The 20,525-nt window shown below is 38.9% G+C and overlaps 1 protein-coding gene across 1 annotated transcript in view; it reads left to right on the top strand.

The window, feature by feature from the left end:
• Positions 1-1,230: 1,230 nt before the first annotated feature.
• The window catches only part of LOC139743084 (golgin subfamily A member 1-like), a 28,319-nt gene continuing 9,024 nt past the window's right edge, over positions 1,231-20,525 (top strand). Inside the window, exons 1-9 of the mRNA XM_071653591.1 lie at positions 1,231-1,587; positions 2,251-2,407; positions 3,547-3,677; positions 5,814-5,933; positions 7,521-7,669; positions 8,110-8,221; positions 14,808-14,903; positions 18,413-18,541; positions 20,080-20,175. Of these exons, the coding sequence (XP_071509692.1) occupies positions 1,369-1,587; positions 2,251-2,407; positions 3,547-3,677; positions 5,814-5,933; positions 7,521-7,669; positions 8,110-8,221; positions 14,808-14,903; positions 18,413-18,541; positions 20,080-20,175 (1,209 nt within the window). The 5' untranslated portion in view covers positions 1,231-1,368. The remainder of the gene's footprint in view (positions 1,588-2,250; positions 2,408-3,546; positions 3,678-5,813; positions 5,934-7,520; positions 7,670-8,109; positions 8,222-14,807; positions 14,904-18,412; positions 18,542-20,079; positions 20,176-20,525) is intronic.

Below are 20,525 nucleotides of genomic sequence, written 5' to 3' on the forward strand. Positions count from 1 at the left end.
TTTGTCTCAACCTCTGCTTTGTCAGCGCAATACAGGTACAGGAAGGCCCTCAAAGTGTGGAGAAACTATAATAGGCATTTGTATCATAAACACTGTAGGCTCCTGTTTGCCCCCGTAGGGGTCGGGTCGTGCTTCCTGTTTAAGAAGTTTGGGCCCTAAATAGATTTCTTCCTGTTCTGTTCATTCTCCAAGTCTTTAATGCATCTTACCATACATACTTGTAGGCACTATACCTGTGTACAGCTGATGACTCTGTAAAGTTTTGTGTGTTTTCACAAAGACTATGATTTGGAGTCTCTTTTTTGTTTAGTTTTTAGTGGTAATTTTAATTTCAGCAGGAATGCAGAAATCAGCAGTGCATTGCATTCTTATTCCCATCTGACGCTTTTACAAACTCCTATTTCTGTCTGTTGTCTTATATATTTGTATTTTTAGTAACACAATTTTATAAAGATTCTTAGAAAAAAGTTAATCCAATTCTATTTTTTTAATGTGCAGTAAAGTACCCATTTACTCCTTTCTTCCCAATGCAGTTGTACAGGTTTGCAATTATTTCTTCCTTCTTTGTCATTGGTTTACAACCAAAAGAGGCGCAAGTCTGTAGGTGTTGAAGTCTATTTCTATTAATCCTCTCATGACCAATAATCCCTCATCTCCCTCCTTCTTTGACCTTATCTTCTCTCTCTCTCTCTCTCTCTCTGTCTTGCTCTTTATCTACTAATTACTGTTTTTCCTTACGTATGCATATTTCACTTTCTTTTTTCTATATTGGTATATGTTCATTCTAAACTGTGATGGTAAAGGTAGCAGTAAAATATTTATGTATAATATAATGGCTGAAATTATAAAAGATCAAACATTTTTATAAATGTCCTTGTCATTGCCGTTTTATTGTTTCTCACAACAGCACTACAGAACCTATGGTAAAACTGTACCCAGGCCCAATGTTGCTTATACTCACCCACAGTGTTGTGAAAGCCTTGGTGTCATGACTGATATGAAAAAGTAAACTGTGCATACCCATCCATCAAACACCTGCGTACCGTTACAGCTGGCACACAGTGAGAGGGTTGGTAAGAACAACAGCACAGAGATAAACTGAATTGGTGTCGTCAAGCAAGCTGGCTGCTCAAGCTGTGGACACTGTTGGGAGGTTGATGGATGGACGGTTGTCATAGCACCACCTGTGCAGTTCAAGTTCCATCAGAGGAGGAGGAGGAAAAACCAACAGCACCAAGGAGCTGCAAGTATCCAGTTACTTTTCCAAATGTCATGCAAACTATGCGATACTGCAAGTGAGTAGAAGGTAGGGAGAGATATCTGGGAAAATTTTTGTGACAGACCGCCGCCACAGAGAGACCCGCAGCCATGTTTGCCAAGCTGAAGAAGAAGATCGTTGAGGAAGAGGGTGTGGCCGAAAATGACTTGAAGCGCAGCACCAGCCAGACCGGCCAGGGGCGCCGAGAGAGCCTGAGGAGGGCCGGCGAGTCCTCCACCAGCCTGAACTCCTGGGGTAGCACCTCCAGCCTGAGTGGGGCATCATCAACTGCTGCTGGTGCTGCTGGTGGTCCACTTACACACAGACAGGTGGGAATCATTTCTTTTCATGAAAGACAAATGTATGCTAACATATGAATGGATTTTTCCCCGAGGACCAATTGATATGCCCTTCAATGAACCTTGCCCAGTACAATACATTTTCAGGACTTAGCAGGGCATTAGACATCATACTTGCCCCAATAGGCTTTAGGACAAGGTCTCTCTGCCCTTAACCCATAGAGGACAAGCTGATTTGCTATAAACACATGTTTCCCATAGACACCTGCCCTTGTCTACTCTGGACTAGTCTTTCATAATTTTACATGCAAGTAAAATTATTCATCTTACTTGCTAGAGAATGAGTATAGCTACCCTGGATGGGGGCCAAGTGGGTTTGTAGCACCCTGCCTGGGATCGAGTTTGCAGGCATCAATTGTTAGTGTTGGGCAATCAATGAGTACAGGTAAGCATTGGCCAAGGCGGGAGTAAGCCTTTGGCAAGCATTCTAGTTGTGAAGAGCAACTGATATAGAGGTATGCACAAAATTGGAATATAATCGTCGGGTGAGAATGAGAAGGGCATTAAGTTGCCACTAAACCCACAGTGTTCGAGACTACTTAACGCCCTCATTCTCAAACGACTATGTTGGAATGACACAAGAATCATTAATTTGACTCATCATTGTTGTTGTTATTGTTATTATTGCTCCAGAATGATGCCAGGTTGGAGAATCTCCAGGGGGAGGTGGCCAAGAAGGATGAACAGCTGCGCAAGCTGGAGTCCAAACTGGACGAGTACTCCCTGCTCCTCAAGGAGGCAGTACGAGACAAGGAGAAGTCACAACTCCAGCTGGACAAGCACAAAGAAGGTAAGAGCAGAGATGCCAACTGCCCTTTTTTGCAGCATATTTTATTGCTTTGTGTTTGTTTTGTTTGTTGTTGTTGTTTTTTTTGCCCAAAATACTCCAGGTTTCATGGAAAGTACAGTTTTTCCCCAAATTGTATTACTGCACGGGTCTATTGCAGGAAAGGTAAAAATACTGTGTTTTTTTCCCCCACCAAAAATATGCCTTTTTCAGCCCTCAGAATACTGCAACAAAAAATATAGTGACAATCTAAGGCAAGCTTTTAAGAATATGTGGGGCATGTTTGAGTGTTCTCCAACAGGCGTATCATACCGTACCATACCATGCCAGAGAGCGCTCGAACCCAAAGTGGTCCAAAAGCATACCATACAAATGTACCAGAGGTTGGTATGAGAAAAATGTGTGTGACAGACTCTACGTCATACTGTAAAACGAGGAATGTTCACATGCATTTTAATTTTGCAAATTTCGCAAGAGCCAAGATCCATGAAGTTAAATCCACGGGAAAGTTCTTGTCTACACTACTAGTATATGCATTGAATGTTAGAGGCAACTGGCAAAAATTTCATGCCGCGAAAAAGGCCGTCGGCTCCAATTCACGAAAATTTTATGCCGTGAAAATATCTTGTTTTACAGTAATGCTAGGAGTCAGTTCTCTCTGTTTGGGACACCTGTATGTAGCTTAAGCCTTAAGGTGAATGACCCGTTTCTACAAAATGTGTGACCCTCATGACTTGAGTTTAAAAATAACTCATGAGTTGTGCTGTCTCGACAGAGTGCTCAAACGCTCCCAACCTGGCATGGCACAGTACGGTTCGCTTTAGCCTTTTGCAAAGGCAGCTCGCAATAATTTGTTGACATGCGTAGTCACAGCTCGCTCCAATCGGTGTGTGCGAATCCACAAATTATTGCGAGCTGCCTTTGCAAAAGGCTAGGTTTGCTTTCCAGCGCTGAAACACAGCCTATGGTTTAGTTTTGAAGAACAGACATACCTTTCATCAGATGTGATGTGTGTCTGTCTTTTTATTATACATTTGGTAGGATTAACACATCTCGCAAAGTCTATGATCTGTTTTGTTTATGTCAATGCTTGTCTTTAAAAATTTATATCAGAAAGTAAATTTTTTGTCATAATACCAAAGATGCCGCAAGAAGAGTCCAGGAAATCAATGAGGAGTTCCAGGCTAGGAGAGCCAAGATGGCTGAAAAACTCAATCTGGCCATCAAGAAGAAAGAGGATGAGCTAGAGGATAAGATGGCCGGTCTGGAAAAGGTAAAGTCTGGTCATTTTCAAAACTTAGTTGTGTGGCAGACCTTGTGCTGTGTGTACAATCTATCATAATTATGAAATAGTAGTGCACAAATGAGCAAAGAAAATGGGATTCCATTGGGGTTTGAACCTGAGACCTTCAGATTGCGAGCCTGGTGTTCTACCGACTGAGCTATAGAAAGCCCTAGTACAGTGTTCGTCCCAGAAACCCGTAATTCTCAATGCTCGAATGGTCAGAAGCTATAGCAGTGTGTATGTTTTTGACACACACTCACACACTTGAACCTAACATAAACCCAAAAGGACAATTCAACTTGGGGATAGATGTGAGGGATCACCAAAGTGATGCAGCTTTTTGAGTATGTAAGAAACGCAAACAGAGGGAAACTGACTAGTTATCCTTGTCATTGACTAACTCCAAGCTCTTTCTATACCTCCCTCTTCACAGAGGTACTCCTACTTGCTCAAGTGCGTTTCCCTGTGTGTGCTTTCATTCTTGAGTACTGTTGTGGGATAGCTGTCGTGCCTATACTGGAACTTGTCTTGGGATGTCTGTCAAAGCTAGATACCCCATGTACAGTAAAAGTGGTTTCTTTCGCGTACAGATACTTTCGCGGTTTCCATCGGTGCCGACTTTTTCGCGTGTGTTTAAATTCGCGGTCGGCAAAATCTGTGAATTCACAGACGGCAAAAACTGTTTTATTTTGCACATGAAAACCCAAACTATAATCCAATTATTCTTTTATTTATTAAATAGAAATTAAGATCAAATGCAGGCTTACCTGAAATCCCGTCTGTCGAGTACTTTATAACATAAGGACCGCACGCGTGAGGCACGCGCACAGGAGTTGACCTACATTGCGCGGTATTGCTGTGTGAGTGTTGACCCTCAATACACTCAATGCGCGGAATCTTCGTGTGTGCATGTGCGCAATAGCGTTGTAACAAGCGGCGAGTTCAGAACATATCCTTGCGTGGTTAATTTCGCGTGAGTTTTCAAAACTTTTTTGCGTGATGTTAAATTCGCGGTTCAACCTCAAAGCGCGAAAAATGTGAAAATAAAACCACCGCGAAAGAAACCACTTTATTACAGTAGTTTTTTTGTCTGACTGTCAATGTCTGACACTGCTATATCCCGTGATGACAGTTATGTTATTTCCTGTAACATTTATGAAGAAATACTCTTTATACCTCATCCTTGATCTTTAAGCTGTGTAGTCCTGTACATGTGCATGTACCCGCGCCCAACACTCACACTTATGCATACACATAACATATACATGCACACACCCACAACTCTACACACACACGTCATACAGTCTCACCTTGCAGGGTTTAACATAATGACTTTATGTGCAATAAGATAATCTACACCCAGCCATGCACATTGGGCACCCAAACACCACAAATGTGATTAATTGAATTAGCCAGTGTATTATGAGATTATTGCTATTGGGGAATGTGTGGATTAATATTCTGGCAGCTGTTCTAGCCCTTGTGGCATAAAAGACTCACTATGGTATCTGAACTGAAAGCAACTATATTTTGTAAGGGTGGGAGGTGGAATGGGGAGGGGGGCGAGGAAGAAGCCTGAGAGGTGACAGACGGACACCAAAGCAGGCTTATGGAAGCATCAGGTTCCATATCTGCAATATGAATGCATGATACTTATTTGCTTTCTTCCCGGCAGTCAGTCGTCATGGGTACTGTATGGTAGAATTCATGATTTACTACACTAAAAAGTTAATACTTTGTGAATATAACTTTATTTCTTTTTGTTTTTTTAGCATTTTCACTGAATTATCACTGAATTGTTTCCTTAGGAAAGAAAACTAATTGTTGAATATCTTAAAAATGATACAATTCACAAGTTAATGTTTATTAGACATACTGCACACACCCACTAAAAAAAAAAGAAGAAAAAAAACTTTGTAAGAACAAACAAAAATGGCTTTAATTTGTCAACCACACTATTTCCCCTTGCAGGCATGAGTCCTAGTGTTGGCTGAAGAGCATACAGTGTAGCTGGGTGCACACTAACTTGAACATACTATAGCCTCATCGTCTTTGATGATGTACATTGTATCACCTGCGAGATTGACTATATCCTTCTTTCTTTGACATCTATCACTTTTGTAGGAGAAAGCAGAATTGCAGGAGAAGCTGAAGAAATCTGAGATGCAGCAGTTTATGAAGAGGGAGGACTACGACGAGCTACAGGGCTTCCAGGTTCAGGAGCTGGCCAAAGTGAAACACATGGTGAGTGTATCCAGGCAACGGGTGGGCGTGGCTTTCTTCGGGCACTGCCCACTTGTTCACTTTGTCTGAAGTACTACATGACCTCATGTGCCCTTGTGAAATATTTATGCAACATGTATTGTAGTCAGTAGCATTCCTGTCAGTTTCAGTATGTTGTAGTATGTAGAATATTGGGAAGAGCACAACACAAACTGCACAGAAGGAACTTGGTTGTCATATGCAACAGATAGCCGTGATTTTGTATGATTAACCACTTGGCTGCGGACCACGTAATATTACGTCCTTGGCAACTTTCCATTGTGTGCTGACCACGTAATATTACGTCTTCATGATGTTGTGTAATTTGAAGCCTCAGCGCTGTGCTGCCCCTACCCCTACAGTTCAAACAGCACCTGAATGACAAAATTGAATGTATGGGCAACAGGTGCCCCCAAAAATCAGTGATTTAGCTGTGATTTGTGAGGGTTTTGATTGGTCTCCAAGTTGAAAGTTTCTATAGAGTCTCAATTCAAAATGGCGACCTACAGTGGGAAGAAGGGTTTTGATGAAACTTTTGATGATAGAAGTGAAGCTGCCCTCAGTGAAGGATCTGTGGAGGTATCAGAAGGAGAGGATGATGCCTCACTATTTCATATTTTTAGCAATATAATCTTGGCCAAACTTTTTCTTTTTGAAAGGCATGATATGAGATACACATGCATTATTATGCATCAGCACCCAGGGGTTCAGTGTGCATAATAGCCTGCAGCAGTCAAGTGGTTAAGGAAAGTTGCTGAGCAAGGTGCAAAAATACCTGTTATGCCTTTTCCATGTTGTGTAAATATCAATCAGTGCTCCCTAGCTGGGTCCCCCCCCCCCCCCCCCCCCCCCCGTCACTCTATCTTACGAGTTATACTCACGTGTGAAATGGGACTGTGAATACAGATCTGGCTCAGCAGTGTGTTGGTCAGTGCATGCATGATGTCTTTCGCTATTAAAGTGAATCTCGCAGTGAGTCAATCTCAAGATTTTATCTCGCATGTGAAAGGGAGCAATTAATCATCAATAAAAATATATGTGTAAACACAGCAGTGTATTAATCAATGTATGTTTGTAGGTATGGTGTCTTTCATATCATGATGATTCAATCTCAAGGTGCTATCTCACTTGTGAAAGGGGGCAATTTATCAACAAAAACATCTACAGTGTGTAAACAGCAGTGTATGGCTCAGTGTATGTTTGCACATGTGCTGTTCTTCTTTTAGTGAATATCGTAATGATTCAATCTCAAGATTCTATCTCACATGTGTAAGGGGAATCGATGTTATACACATGTATCGTCTGGTGAAAGCAAGAGCTATTGCAACAGTATGTTGGCTGGTGAGCTTTTACACATACTGTACGGTGGCTTGTACTTATTGACTCTCCATGACCTCAAAACTGGAAAGTGTTCTGATCAACCCTTTGTGTGTTGTGAGTAGGCATATTGGCACGGAAAACCTGATTGTGTTTTGCATACTGTTCAAAATCCCTACCACATAAAGGGTTACCCTCAGGAAAATTATGAGGTACATAGGGTTGACAAGTTTTGGTATCCTCATCACACAGTTTGTCAACACTCAGGAAGAACTTCACAAGTGCAAGGCAGACTTGGAGCATGCCACAGAACAGCTGGAAGAGAAGCGCAGACAGTTGTCGTCAGTAGAGGGCGATCTTTACAGCGCTCAGTCCAACCTGGCGGATGTCACCAAGGAAAGGTATTTTACGCGGGATAACCACTGCTGAATCATGTTTTATTCTGATTTCTGTGTTTTTGTTTTGAATTGTAGTCAGAAATACCAAAATCACAAAGTCATCGCTAAAACCGAAATGGATCTTTTGAAGAGTGCTTCTCAGGGATACAAAAGATACGATGAAAAAAGCAAACATAGCAAATTATGGTTGCATATCTTCATAGTTGTCATGCTAGAATTAACAAAATGATAGTTCAGTGAGGCTTTGCACAACACAGATCGATCAAGAAAAATTATGATTTTAGTAATCATTATTAGATTGTTACATTATGACTCCATTAGAATGGTGTGCAGTATATGGTACTCAGTCCGAGAGTATTGGATTCGGTGTTGTGTGATGATGAGTATAGTATGCAATATCAACATCTACCCTGCCACTTGATCCTCCTTTTTTCCTTGCACAGGGACAGTTTGAAGAAAGAGCAGGCCGACCAGTCCAATCTGTTACGCAAACTGAGCAAGGAGAAGGCGGCGTTAGAGGAAGCCATGAACGGAATTTCCAAGGAACAGGAAGAGGTAAGGAGGGTGGAATTCCAAAACAGATCAACACAATCACTCGGCAGTAAGAGGGGAAGTTGATTTCTGTTCATGATTTGGCCATGTATTTGATTGAAGGAGAGTATCAAAGACTGCAGGATTGCACAGGATAATTTCCTCCATGGAAAAAAACCCAAATGGGCAATTTTCATATATATACTAAGCATTATGCAAACATTGCTGACCTTAATGGAAACTATAGTGTCATGCTGTTGTTTTGGCTCAGAACTGCTGATAAAAGTTGTATCACAACTCAAATGTCCTGTACCTGCGGCACTCAACTTTGGCTCTATTCTACATGTGTGAAGGAAATGTATGTAGGGAAAGAAATCCTAGAATGTAGGTTTAATACGAAGCAAGAATAAACAGAAAACTCTTCCAGATGAGGAGTATATTCCATTTTGGATTACCAAAATGTCTCGTCCAACAATATTCAAAATGTACAGGGTGTGCTGAGCTGTTGTTTCATTCATTTCAAATTATGGCATAGTGTATTTGCATTTCTTTATGCACATTAATACTTTTAGGCATCTTGAGTAAGTGGCAGATCCTCAAATTCAGACCTATGTATGTTTAACCCTAACTAGGCCGGGGGGGAGGCCTCCGAGGCCCCCCCCTCGACGTTTCACGCTATGTATTGCTATCGCGAGAAGCTATCGGCGCGATGTTTCATGACTTTTTTCTTTCAAGTCTCCCGCATCTTTTGACACCAAATTTGCGACACCCGGGCGCACAGTTCCGAAGTTGCGCATAAATATGCACGTGCATGTCAGACCAAAAATTGCTCAAAAACGTGAATTTGTGTACAAGTTCAATGCAAACTGTGTTTACAGGCAAATTTCATAAAAGCATGATTATTTTGTGGTTTTATTGATTAAAATCAATTAATAACATATTTTCTTGTTCGGAACGATGTCGCAGACAAATTTCATCGAAAAAACAATGAAAAACATAAAGTCGAAAAAACAAAGAAATACATAAAAAATTCAAAAAACAATAAAATACAATTTTTTTCTCTTACATTTGCTAAGGACACTAAAAAGAATATTTACACAAAAAATGTGCCTGTTTTGAGCTTTATTTAGTGATTTATACCAACTTGTCTGATTTCATGCATCATTATGCATAAATTAGCATAATTTAGTGAAAATGATAATTTTTGCAAAAACTAACTTCATGGTACATTAGATTACATCATAGGCAATGTGTGTGCAAATTTTCGTCGCAATAGCGCGGTCGACAGCCGAGATCTGGAGGGGGGGCCTGGGAGGCCCCCCCTCGCTCTATCATCTACCTAAATAGCCCGGCCTAGTTAGGGTTAACATTAAAGGCACAATTCTCTAAGATGATATGCCCCACTCTCTTTGTATGAAATTCACACAAAAGCATCTTATGAGAGATGTGTCGCTCAGACAAATGAAGCATGGCTTGAAACACTGTAGCTGTAGCACAGCACAAATATGTAGACTTGTCTTTATGAAGTTGCCATTGCCAGATATAGATTTGATGAACGTTTCCTCTTTATTTGAAAAAAAAAAAAAAATTAAATAAATAAACTGCATGCCGCATGTTCATGAATTCATATTTATCTGTTTAAGTTTAAGTCTACTAGTATTCTGTAATACACAAATTAATTTTATGCATGATATGGTTTGATGTGAACATACCAGTATTCATATACATAGGATTAGTTTGTAAATATACTTGAGTCAATGTCTCATTTAAAGGACAAGTTCACCTTCATAAACATAAGGATTTAGAGAATGTAGCAATATTAGTAGAACACATCATTGAAAGTTTGAGGAAAATCAGACAATCCGTTCAAAAGTTATGAATTTTTGAAGTTTTTGTGCAGTACCCGCTGGATGAGAAGAGTACTGCAGTGTATGAACAACTTAGATGTCACATGCGTACAACAATATAAGGAAAACATAAAGAGAATTTTACAAAATTCCATCTGTTGAAAAAAGTATACATTCCCCTGACTCGTTACCGACAAATGTTATGTGTAATATTATTCCCCCTGCCTTTAGAAAGAGGCAAGTCAAGTGCTCTTTTATTATGCGAAAAAAGTGAAAATATGTTGAATTTTCTTTTCATTTTCTTTATACTGTTGTACTCATATTACTCACAAGCTGTAGTAGTCTCCTCATCCAGCGGTTCCAACACAAAAATTTAAAAAAATCATAACTTTTGCATCGATTGTCCAATTTTCCTCAAACTTTCACTGATGTGTTCTACTAATATTGTTGCATTTTCTCAATCCTTATGTTTATGAAGGTGAACTTGTCCTTTAAGCATGTTATTTACCTCGGCATGTAGAAAGGGATGAGCATTTCATACAGTGTTGATTGCAATGATTTTTTTGACCACTATGTATTTCTCATTTGCTTTTGATTGTGCTTTTAATACTACAGTGATGACACTTTTTCTTTATTTGTTTAGATATCATTTCATGGTAGAGTAATCTTCATATAAGCATCCTTTCAGTCTTGCTAAATGCACATTAATTCATATCCTTTCTGCATGACATCAATTTCACCTCTGAAAGACTTGTATAACACAAGCTTTGCAATTTTGCACATATTAATCAATTTAACCCCTTAATCATTGTGCCGTATGTCCCAAAAAATTACAATGGAACCCTCCGCAATGATATCTTTAAAAATAGTGAATCAATCTAAATATAAATTCAGGGTATGAAACTATAACTCATTGCCCACATCTTACAGAAAACCCCATTCGATTTGCTTCAGTGGTCAAAGAGAAATGAAGAATATTGTAGAGGATGTCAGGAATCTCTTCCCTCCAAGTTCTGTCTATTGTATTCACACACAAGAGCATCGAAGTGCTAAAATTGGAAGAATCAGACTCATGACGTGCTTTATAACAATCTACATTTCTCTGTGACCGCTTAACCAAATTCAATGGGGTTTTTGCAAAATAGAGCTAAGATGTCATATTTTACGACCCTGAAGTAGCATTTAGACAGGTCAATCATATTGAGTGTTATCAATTCGAAAATCTGATTGTTATCAATTCGAAAATCTGATTGTAATTTTTTTGGGGACATACTGTATACTCTGATGTGTGGATAAGTCACCATTCATTGAAATAATTTGCCAAAGCAAAAAAGATAATGATAATGATAATTTTAAAAAATTGGTCAACATTGATAAAGTGATATGCAGTGATTTTAACAGCTTCTCCCCAAAGAATTTTAGCTGTGTTGTCTGGTAACTGGTAGTATCAATAATCATCTAAATGGAGAATTTAACCAGAACAAGGAATTACTTTGTATAAACAAAGTGAAATAGAAATCAGTCTTGCGACCCACACAGCTTTTATGCAAGGTTTCATTTTGAACCAAGGTTTGTTGTCAAATCAAGGGCTGAAAGGTTTTATCCGATAGTTTTCTAAATCTACTCAGATTTTGTGAGCATCTGTTGTTTTCCTTTTATTATTTCTTTTCAAAGCAGCCTTATCTTTCACTAAAGACCATATTTTAGAGGCCTTTTGAGTTCTGTATCTTTGAGTAGGCATCAGTGTACATTATCAGGCTCTTCTTGGGTTTGACTAACTCTTTTTTTTTTCATATCTTAAATGAGTGCATGGATGCTGATTGCATGTTACACATTTTGGTTAAAGGAGAATTTACCTCACACGTAATTGGTAAAGATGGATTCAGTGAGTGCTTGAATATTAGTCAAACACTTCCTTGAAGTTTGAGGAAAATTGAACATTCTGTTCAATAGCTCTATAAATTTGCATTTTTTTTTTGGGGGGGGGGGGGGAGCAGGGGGTCATATTTGTGCATTAACAAAAGAACTTGTACCTTCTTTAGAAGGCAGAGGGGATGATATTACCCATAAAGTATATCAGTAACAAGTTGAGGTAATGTGTATTTTTTCTAATTTTGAAATTTTGTGGAATTCTTTACATATTTCATTTTTATTGTTCCTCTACTGTGACATTATGAATCATTGAAGCCTTCTTATCTAGTGACAGCACATGGACTTAAACAAAATGCAAAAACTTTATAGCTTTTGAACAGATCGTCTGATTTGCCTCGAACTTCACGGCAGTATGTTCTGCTAATATTTCTGCATTCACTTAATCCATGTTATGTTTTTACATTAAGATGAATCCCATTTACATTTCTCTTCATTGGCTGTAAATCACAACACATAAACTCAGTTTTGTCATGTAATTTGAGTTCCATTGTGATCGGTATCAACTACTGTCTTCATATCTAATGCTTCATTTACACATGGCTATCATTTCAAGAAAACCATACACCTTATGATATTGGAGCATGATATTATCCTCAGAATCTGTAAAGTATTTCTGTATCCTGTCTTTGCTAATCTTGTATCAAGCTTCTCTTTCAATATCCGTTTGACATTCATTCTTTCTTCATTTTATTTTTAAAACTTGCTACTGACTAACAATAGCTATAACAATTTGAACAGATAAAATGGCCTGTCAATGTAGGAATATATTGAGAATGGGTGCTGCAGTCCAAGTGTACAGTTTCCCTGTTTAAGTCCTCTATTTTATTGAAGACTCTGGCTAATCAGAAAGTACACATAGAATCCCTATTTTCAGTGCTAAAACATGAGGGATTGCCATAATGTGAGACCCATCAGAAACTTATCAAAACACTGTATTGTGTTCATTTCTTTATAGAACACTGTAAGTACTCGTCTCTGTTGTGAAGATATGAAGCATACATTTTCTTTCATATATCACATGATCAGCCTAAAGGGTATGCTCAAATCCAGTTCTTCTCCCGTTAAAATTATCACAACATTCCTGTTTGCATTCTGTGAATGTGCAATATTTTTTTTTGTGTGCATTTATGCCATTCTTACAGCTCCTTCCATCATTGCTTTTCTCTTTAAAAAAAAAAATCATTGTCAGATATTTGATTTCAATTTCATTTTTTCCCTCAATACTTTCATCAGTTCCGAGTCATTTTTCCTTTAAATGCTGCTCTGTCATTCTACAATGGAGCTCTAGACTTTGCATGAGGTAGATGGATCAGTCAGATTGATCAGTTATGATGTCATCTACATAGCCAGCACATTGTTGTGAATTTGAAGATGCAAACACTGGTAACTTACCCTTTAAAGACACTTACTTATACTTTCATCCATAAACAGAATTGTTTTCAAAACATGATGCTCTGTTGAAAACAAAATGTATTGATACGGTTGATTGACATACCATGGTAGGTCCATGTTGGATGATATGCAGTCACTCATGCATGTGAATATATTATATGGAATATTGATGCTGTGTCCCTTCTTAGTAGAACTTTCCTGGCAGAGAGAAAGCCACAAAGTTAGAATTAATACACTATGAAAAGTATTGATAACACTCTGTCACAAGACTAAAGTGATTATGGAATGAGATATGGACTAGAAAGAACCAACAAATGTTTTAAAATCAGGCTAGCAGTCTTATCATTGATGATACACTGAAAGTTTACTGTTTCAAAACAACTTCTGTGTTTACCTTTTGCATAGAGTGTTATTGTAAAAGGGATTTGGAAACTAGAGAAACAGTAGTGTAGTTTTCTTCAGTCCTTAGTTACTGCACTTGTGCATAGAATGATACGAGCCTTTGATGACTTGTTCTGAATGATATCAGCTGGACTCATTATTCATTTGACGCTTAGTCACTTATGAGCATTTATCCGCTGCTGGACCACTGACCTTCCTTCGAGCATTGTATGGCTCTTTGCAGCAAATACGGCATGTTAAAGGCCCGGTAGTGCAGGATTCGTGAGTGGCCCAATTCATTTGCTGCCCACCGGTGAACGTTCGAAAACCACGTATTGCAGCACTGGTCAGCGAATGCATGCATCAAAGCGTACGCTCATCGGTATCGGTTGACTCTAGTCGCAGAGATCAGAGATAAAACACAATTTATAAGGGGGATATTCAAACATACCCGAACTGGGTCAGCCTTGCCACTCCATGAATCCCCATACTACCGGGTCTTTAAAATCATGATAAACGCCAGAAGACCTGATATGGTCAACTAACAAGGATGCATTGCTAACTGCAATGAAAAGCTGACAACATCTCATAACAATTTCTTCTTAAATCTTAAAGGGACACTCACATTCAAATGACATCTGCACCTCCAAATGGTAACATCTGCCTCTACTTCTGCACAAAATTTATTTATTCCTTTACATTGATGCTATTATTTCTGTCAACCATTGAAACATTATGAAACCTGTTTAAACTGTCATTTATTGCACATATATCTTTTGGCTTAGCATTAGTGTCTTTTCTTGTCAGTGATTGTAACCCACCATTAACTGCAACTCATTATTGTAGAGCCGTCGTAATGTCATTCAACTTATTTATTTCATTTATTTATTTTCTGCTTATCATGATATATTCGGCTTCTCTTGCACCTTTATCAAACAAATAAAGCTCTGCAGCTTTTATATTCATTGGTTTCAAATTTTCACCTTATTCATGGAGAATTTTCCTAATCCACTCACCTCCAAATTAACAAATTTTAGCTTTTCTGATGCTTTGTCCAGACATCAGCACAGGTTGTAGCTCTTCAGGAGAAGTTAGACCAGCGAGAAGATGCGTTCAGCCTGCTAAAACACAACAGTGAAATTCTTAGAAACCAGGTAGAACAGCACGTAGTGGTAACAAGTCTCCCCCTCAAGTGTGAACAGTGCCATATCCGTTTTAGCTCCAACAAATTTGCATGATGATGAGATTTTAACATATGTACTCGCGTCCATTTGTTAATGTCTGAAGACGAATAAAGAGACTCTGTCAAATCACTATCATTATTGAGTCTGCAGGGTAGAGGAAAAAAAAAATGAGATAAAACTCAACTTTGATTTCAACAAGTTCAGAAGTTTTAAGAGCACCAGGCGCACTTTGCTTTGGACTGTTTTTATACTTTGCAAAAGAAGAGGTTTTGGGTAATTCTGTGGGCCAGAACAACGAGAAGCAACTTGAATAAAATGAAGATGGATGATGTGTAAAGTTGGGGATCCTTTTTACACCGCCAAGATTGGAATACTGTAAAACAGAAATTTTCACGTGCATGAAACTTTCACGAAGCTCACGAGGGAGCCCAAATTCTCGATAGTAAAATTCACATGAAAGTTTTTTTTACTTCACAATGCATTGAATGCTGTTGGCAATTTGCAAAAGTTTCATGCCGCAAGAAAGGCCATCGGCCCCAATTCACGAAAGTTTCATGCCGCGAAAATTTCTGGTTTTACAGTATCGCTATGGTCAGTCATGTAACATTGGCAGATAATCACAAAGCTATGAACCCCCCCCCCCAAAAAAAAAGAAAAAAACAACAACAAATAAACAAATAAACAAACAAAGAAATAAGGTCAAAATCAGTACGTAATGACTGACATTGGGATAGTTGTGTCCGTATGGACAACAAACAATAAAGTCTCTTTTAACCCGTTGAGGACGAGTCCCAAGTATACTCGGGCAGGTGTCTGTGGGAAATGCGTGTTGTAGCAAAATCAGTTCGTCCTCAACAGGTTAAGCACAACATACCTAGTTAGCTAAAGCCCCGTTTTAAGAGAGCCTTTCAAACTAGAGGTACTGTGACAATGTCCGAGCAATTTTTTTTTTTTTTGCCCTGCCTGTTTAATAAAACAGTCCCAGCAAAATGCTGCTCTCCATTGTCATGGCAACTTTTGCCAATTCTACTCTAGCCAGCTAGGGTAATTACCCCGATGTTACCCTGACCTTACACCGACATTATCCTGACAACCCTTTTGTTACAACGCTCTTGCGGTAACTTTCCTTTGATACACTCAACATGCAATCATATTAGTCCAAACAGAATGACACACTGCTCGTCGATCACGTGCATGGATTGTAGCCACACCCTCTTCGTACATGAATTGGTAGGTTGTTATGGAAACCTTCCCAGTGAAGGTTTTCAGTGTGTGTCCGTTAGAACATTACCCTTTGCTCTCTCCTGTGGCTTTATTGCCTGAGGCGAGGAATTTTGTTCTGTAATGTGACATGGATGCTGATTGTCATACAAATTATTTTTTTTTTTAAAGTTTACAAGAAAACTACCCATTTGCACAGTCACTTTGTCAAGGTAATCATGACTGACACTGTCAAATTTTAGTATGAACTACTCCAGAAATGTTTTTATAACCTAATGTACTACCTCATTATCAAATGAGACTGTCCTCATCTTTCAGAAATCCAGTGTAAAACATCCCAGGAATGACTTTTGATGCCATACACTGCCCAGACATCAACAAATATCTTAGTGCATGTAATTTAAGTGTATGTCGTCCAATATATTTCACTTTGCAATAACCACTGCTTCTTTAGTGCTTGTTTGCATTATGATTTGATGAAATCAGTCGCTGTGTGAACGACTAACATTTGATGCCTCATGATTAAGATGCAGTCTTCCAGTAGTCTAACTGTAGGCCTGCATCGTATGCCAATTTAGTCATGGATTTTAATGTCAACTCAGAACCCAGTACGACATTGAAACAGAATAATATTCTTTAAATTGAAGTGTATATCCACACCATACATTGACTTCAGACCGAGTGGACTTCAGGGATAGAGAGTAATATCAGACAAGTGGAATGGGAAAAGTTTATTAAATTAGGACATTAAATATTCAAGAAAGTTATTGAATTTAAAACTTTTACATTCTCACTGAATTGTAAGATTGGTGGCAACCACGCACAGGGATTTAGAAGAGGCGATGATTTCACAGCCTCACAACTTGTCCATTTGTTTGTACACAAAAATACATTTAAAAATCATGTTTTTATACATCCATTTCAATCCCCTTTCACCTTGAAAGTTACTGTTGCTAGTTATTGCAAGACTACATTCTTTTTAATTTGATTTTAGGGATAATGCTTTGAATTTGTTCTGTTTCGATGTCTGTTTATTTGTTTTGTAAAGGAAGTTGTTTGGAGATGCATGTATATGTCTAGGCCACTGGGAGACTTTTGAGGTGATAACGTCATCACCCCTTCCTATTAGGATTTGTAGCTGCTTTCAATGGCACTGTTGTGTGAAATGTGTGAAACCTGAAAATCCTATAACTTCCTTGGCTTAGGTTCCATTCTGATGAGACTTCCAACACTCTGCTCATCTGATCTTTAACTTAATTAAAGTGAGAAAGCCAACTGGAACATAAGTGTGGAATTGTACTTTTATACTAAACTGGTTCCCATAGCAACAAATCACATGATCAATCTGTGACACAGCTTTGCAGTCTGCAAAGGAACATGGAACGCGTTACATGGAACGCATTATGCTTGCAACTCCAGGGAAATGCGAACTAAACAATTTCTACAATGTATTTCCTTTAATGCTCTGCTGTGGACTGACCCATCCTATATATCGAGTGAATTACACTTCATACCGTAGCTGCATGTGTACATCAAAAAACTAACAACACATACGCAAAAACGTGTGCTTGAGAGTTGATATATGTAGTAACATGTTTGTAGGACTGTCCTCATCATGCATGTACCAGGCTAGTGTAGAGGTAATGAATGAATGTTGCAATGTGACAGGAAATACCATGGCTCACATAATTTCAGAGAATAGGCATTGTAGTAGCAAAGATGACTTTTTGTTTGTTTGTTTTGTGTATGTGTGTATGTATGTGTGTGTGTGTGTGTGTGTGTTTGTTTGTGTGTGTGTGTGTGTGTGTGTGTGTGTGTGTGTTTCTGTGTGTCTGTGTGTGTGTGTGTGTATAGAATCTGTCTCTTGTGCATGAAATCAAGCAAACCAAGATAGGTATGAGGTGTGAAGTGTTTCACACTTTATTGCATTACATATTTCGCTGCCGGCCAGGCCAAAACTTAATCCGAAGACTGGTAACCCTGATGTTTTATATTGCAAAAAGGAGACAGTGTTGAGTGAAACGGATGTCATCTGTAGCACTGTGACAATTAATGTGACCTGTGATTGCAGTTTGACATTTTGCATTTGCATCATTTGAATGCACTATTTGCACAAACCATCCACAATTGGTAATTGTTTTTCCTTCTTCATGCTGATCTTTTCTACTGATTTAATGAAGCCTTCTAACTCTTGTTTTCAAGTGTAAAATGCACACCTCTGTATCACTTCAAGTTGACTTTCGTTCTTCTGGTTCCAGGCCAAGAAAGATATCTTTGACAAGGAGTCCGAGCTGGGACTTCTGAGAGAGAAGGTCACGACCTTGGAGCAGAGGTTACAGGTCAACGACCTTTCACAGGATGATCATGTAAAAGCAGTGCAATCAGAGGTAAGGTGGGAAGAGATTCAGTCAGTGCAGTAGGGCCTAAATGTTTCTCTGTATCTTTCTGTATGTACCACAGAGATGTGTAAGGTACATTAGTCTCCTTCAGATGCGATTCAAGCAAACTGAAGTTAGCCACCAATTTACGTAAGTGGCCATGCAATAACATCATTGCATACATGCGTATGTTGGATGGCCTGCATGTACCACCTTACCCAATTTATGGTGTTGGATAATCTCTATAGTGGTATGGATTGAGAATTCTTATGGCTTTGTCACTGTTGTTGCTTGCTTCAGAACAAACTTGTGGTACTAGTCTATGATATACAGTCAAACCTGCCTTAGCGGCCACCTGTCTATAGCGGCCACCTGTCTATAGCGGCCACTGCAAAATCCCCCCGAGAGAAAAGCCCTGTTAAAGACCCTGTGTATAGCGGCCACCTCTCTAACGCGGCCAGCGGCCACAAATTTTGTTTCCTGCGGGAGATATTAACCTGTCTATAGTGGCCAAAAACCTTAATGGAGCCGTAGCCAAGCCAATAATTCAGCGTATTTTTCTGTTTGGTAGCCGTGCGAGCAACGTTCAGTGATCGCCACCGCTGCATTCATCCCTCATTCAGTCATAATAATGCACGATTCTTCACGACAATAAACATGCTACTGTGCAACAATTTCATATACACCGGCATGGTTAAATGCATGAAACACACGGTGTATGCATACGTACACACATACACTGTACATGTACATGTACATGTAAGGATACAACGATGATACATGTACACGTACATGTAAGCAATGCACACAAAGTTGGATTACCTGTCTATAGCGGCCACCTGTCTATAACGGCCACTTTTTCCGTCTCCCTTGGGTGGCCGCTATAGACAGGTTTGACTGTATTCGTGTGTGTGTGTGTGTGTGTGCGTGGTGATTATTATTGGAAAGCTTTCTGCATATGCCAAGGCTCCAAACTATTTTTTTCCCCCTCTGGTGGCTGGTTTGGGCCACTAAAATCTGAAAATTAAACATTTGGTGGCCATAAAAGAAATGTGGCCCAAAATGACAGGAAATATAAAGTTTAAAACCTTAATAGTTACCCAGTTGGGCCACCAAAACATAACTTTTTTGGAAGATTGTCGGCCCAACATCAATATTCAGTGGCTGCTGGCCACTTCACATGCACTGGGAACATCACAATTGTACTGACCACAGAATAGAAAATGTATTACAGAGAACAAGGATACGTTATAGCACTTTCAGTAAGAATTATGGAATCAAATGCAATCACTACAAAAAAGAAAAGAAAAAGAAAAGAAGATTGCAATGGAGAGATGCCAGTTTGGTTCTGTTAATTGCAGAATCTCCAAACCTACAAACTGCAGCATAGACTATCAGATATAAAAGATTCAATGCATTTGCTTGTATTATTTTGATTTCAATATCTAATGCAGATCAGTATCTAGCTGGTAATGAAATCATCATAAAGATTAGTAATTATGTTTATTCTGTCCTTATCTCTCCTGGGCTGATGATCAATTTTTCAGAGGGACAGTATGGAGCAGAGGTTGGAGGAAACAAGGAGAGAACTGAGTTCAGTCAGGGTGGAATCTAATGAAAAGATTGCCAGTCTTGAAAAGCAGGTAAAGGGCTGATGTTCTTGATATTCAAACTTATAGAAGATTTGTGCCATTGTCCAAACATAGTTTTCCCCAAATATAAAATGTCATTTTTGCATACAGCCTAGATATGTTCCATAATTTAAGATATTGTTGTATCTTTGCATTTAAACACTTACGTATATGGATATAAGAACTTTATTTAGTATTTGATATCACGCTGGTAAAATATGCTAGATACTAGAAACTGAAGTTCTCTTAGAACTCTGAAGATTTCTTTCTTCAAAAATAGGTGTATGTAAACATATGACCCATACAGTATGAATACCATTAAAGGGACTGTACAGTACTGGTTGAGGTGGGAATTCATGTTT

This window comes from Diadema antillarum, unplaced genomic scaffold (assembly GCF_040938485.1).
Source record: "Diadema antillarum isolate AM-2024a unplaced genomic scaffold, OU_Dant_1.0 seq00001046_RagTag, whole genome shotgun sequence".
Taxonomy (NCBI): Eukaryota; Metazoa; Echinodermata; class Echinoidea; order Diadematoida; family Diadematidae; genus Diadema; species Diadema antillarum.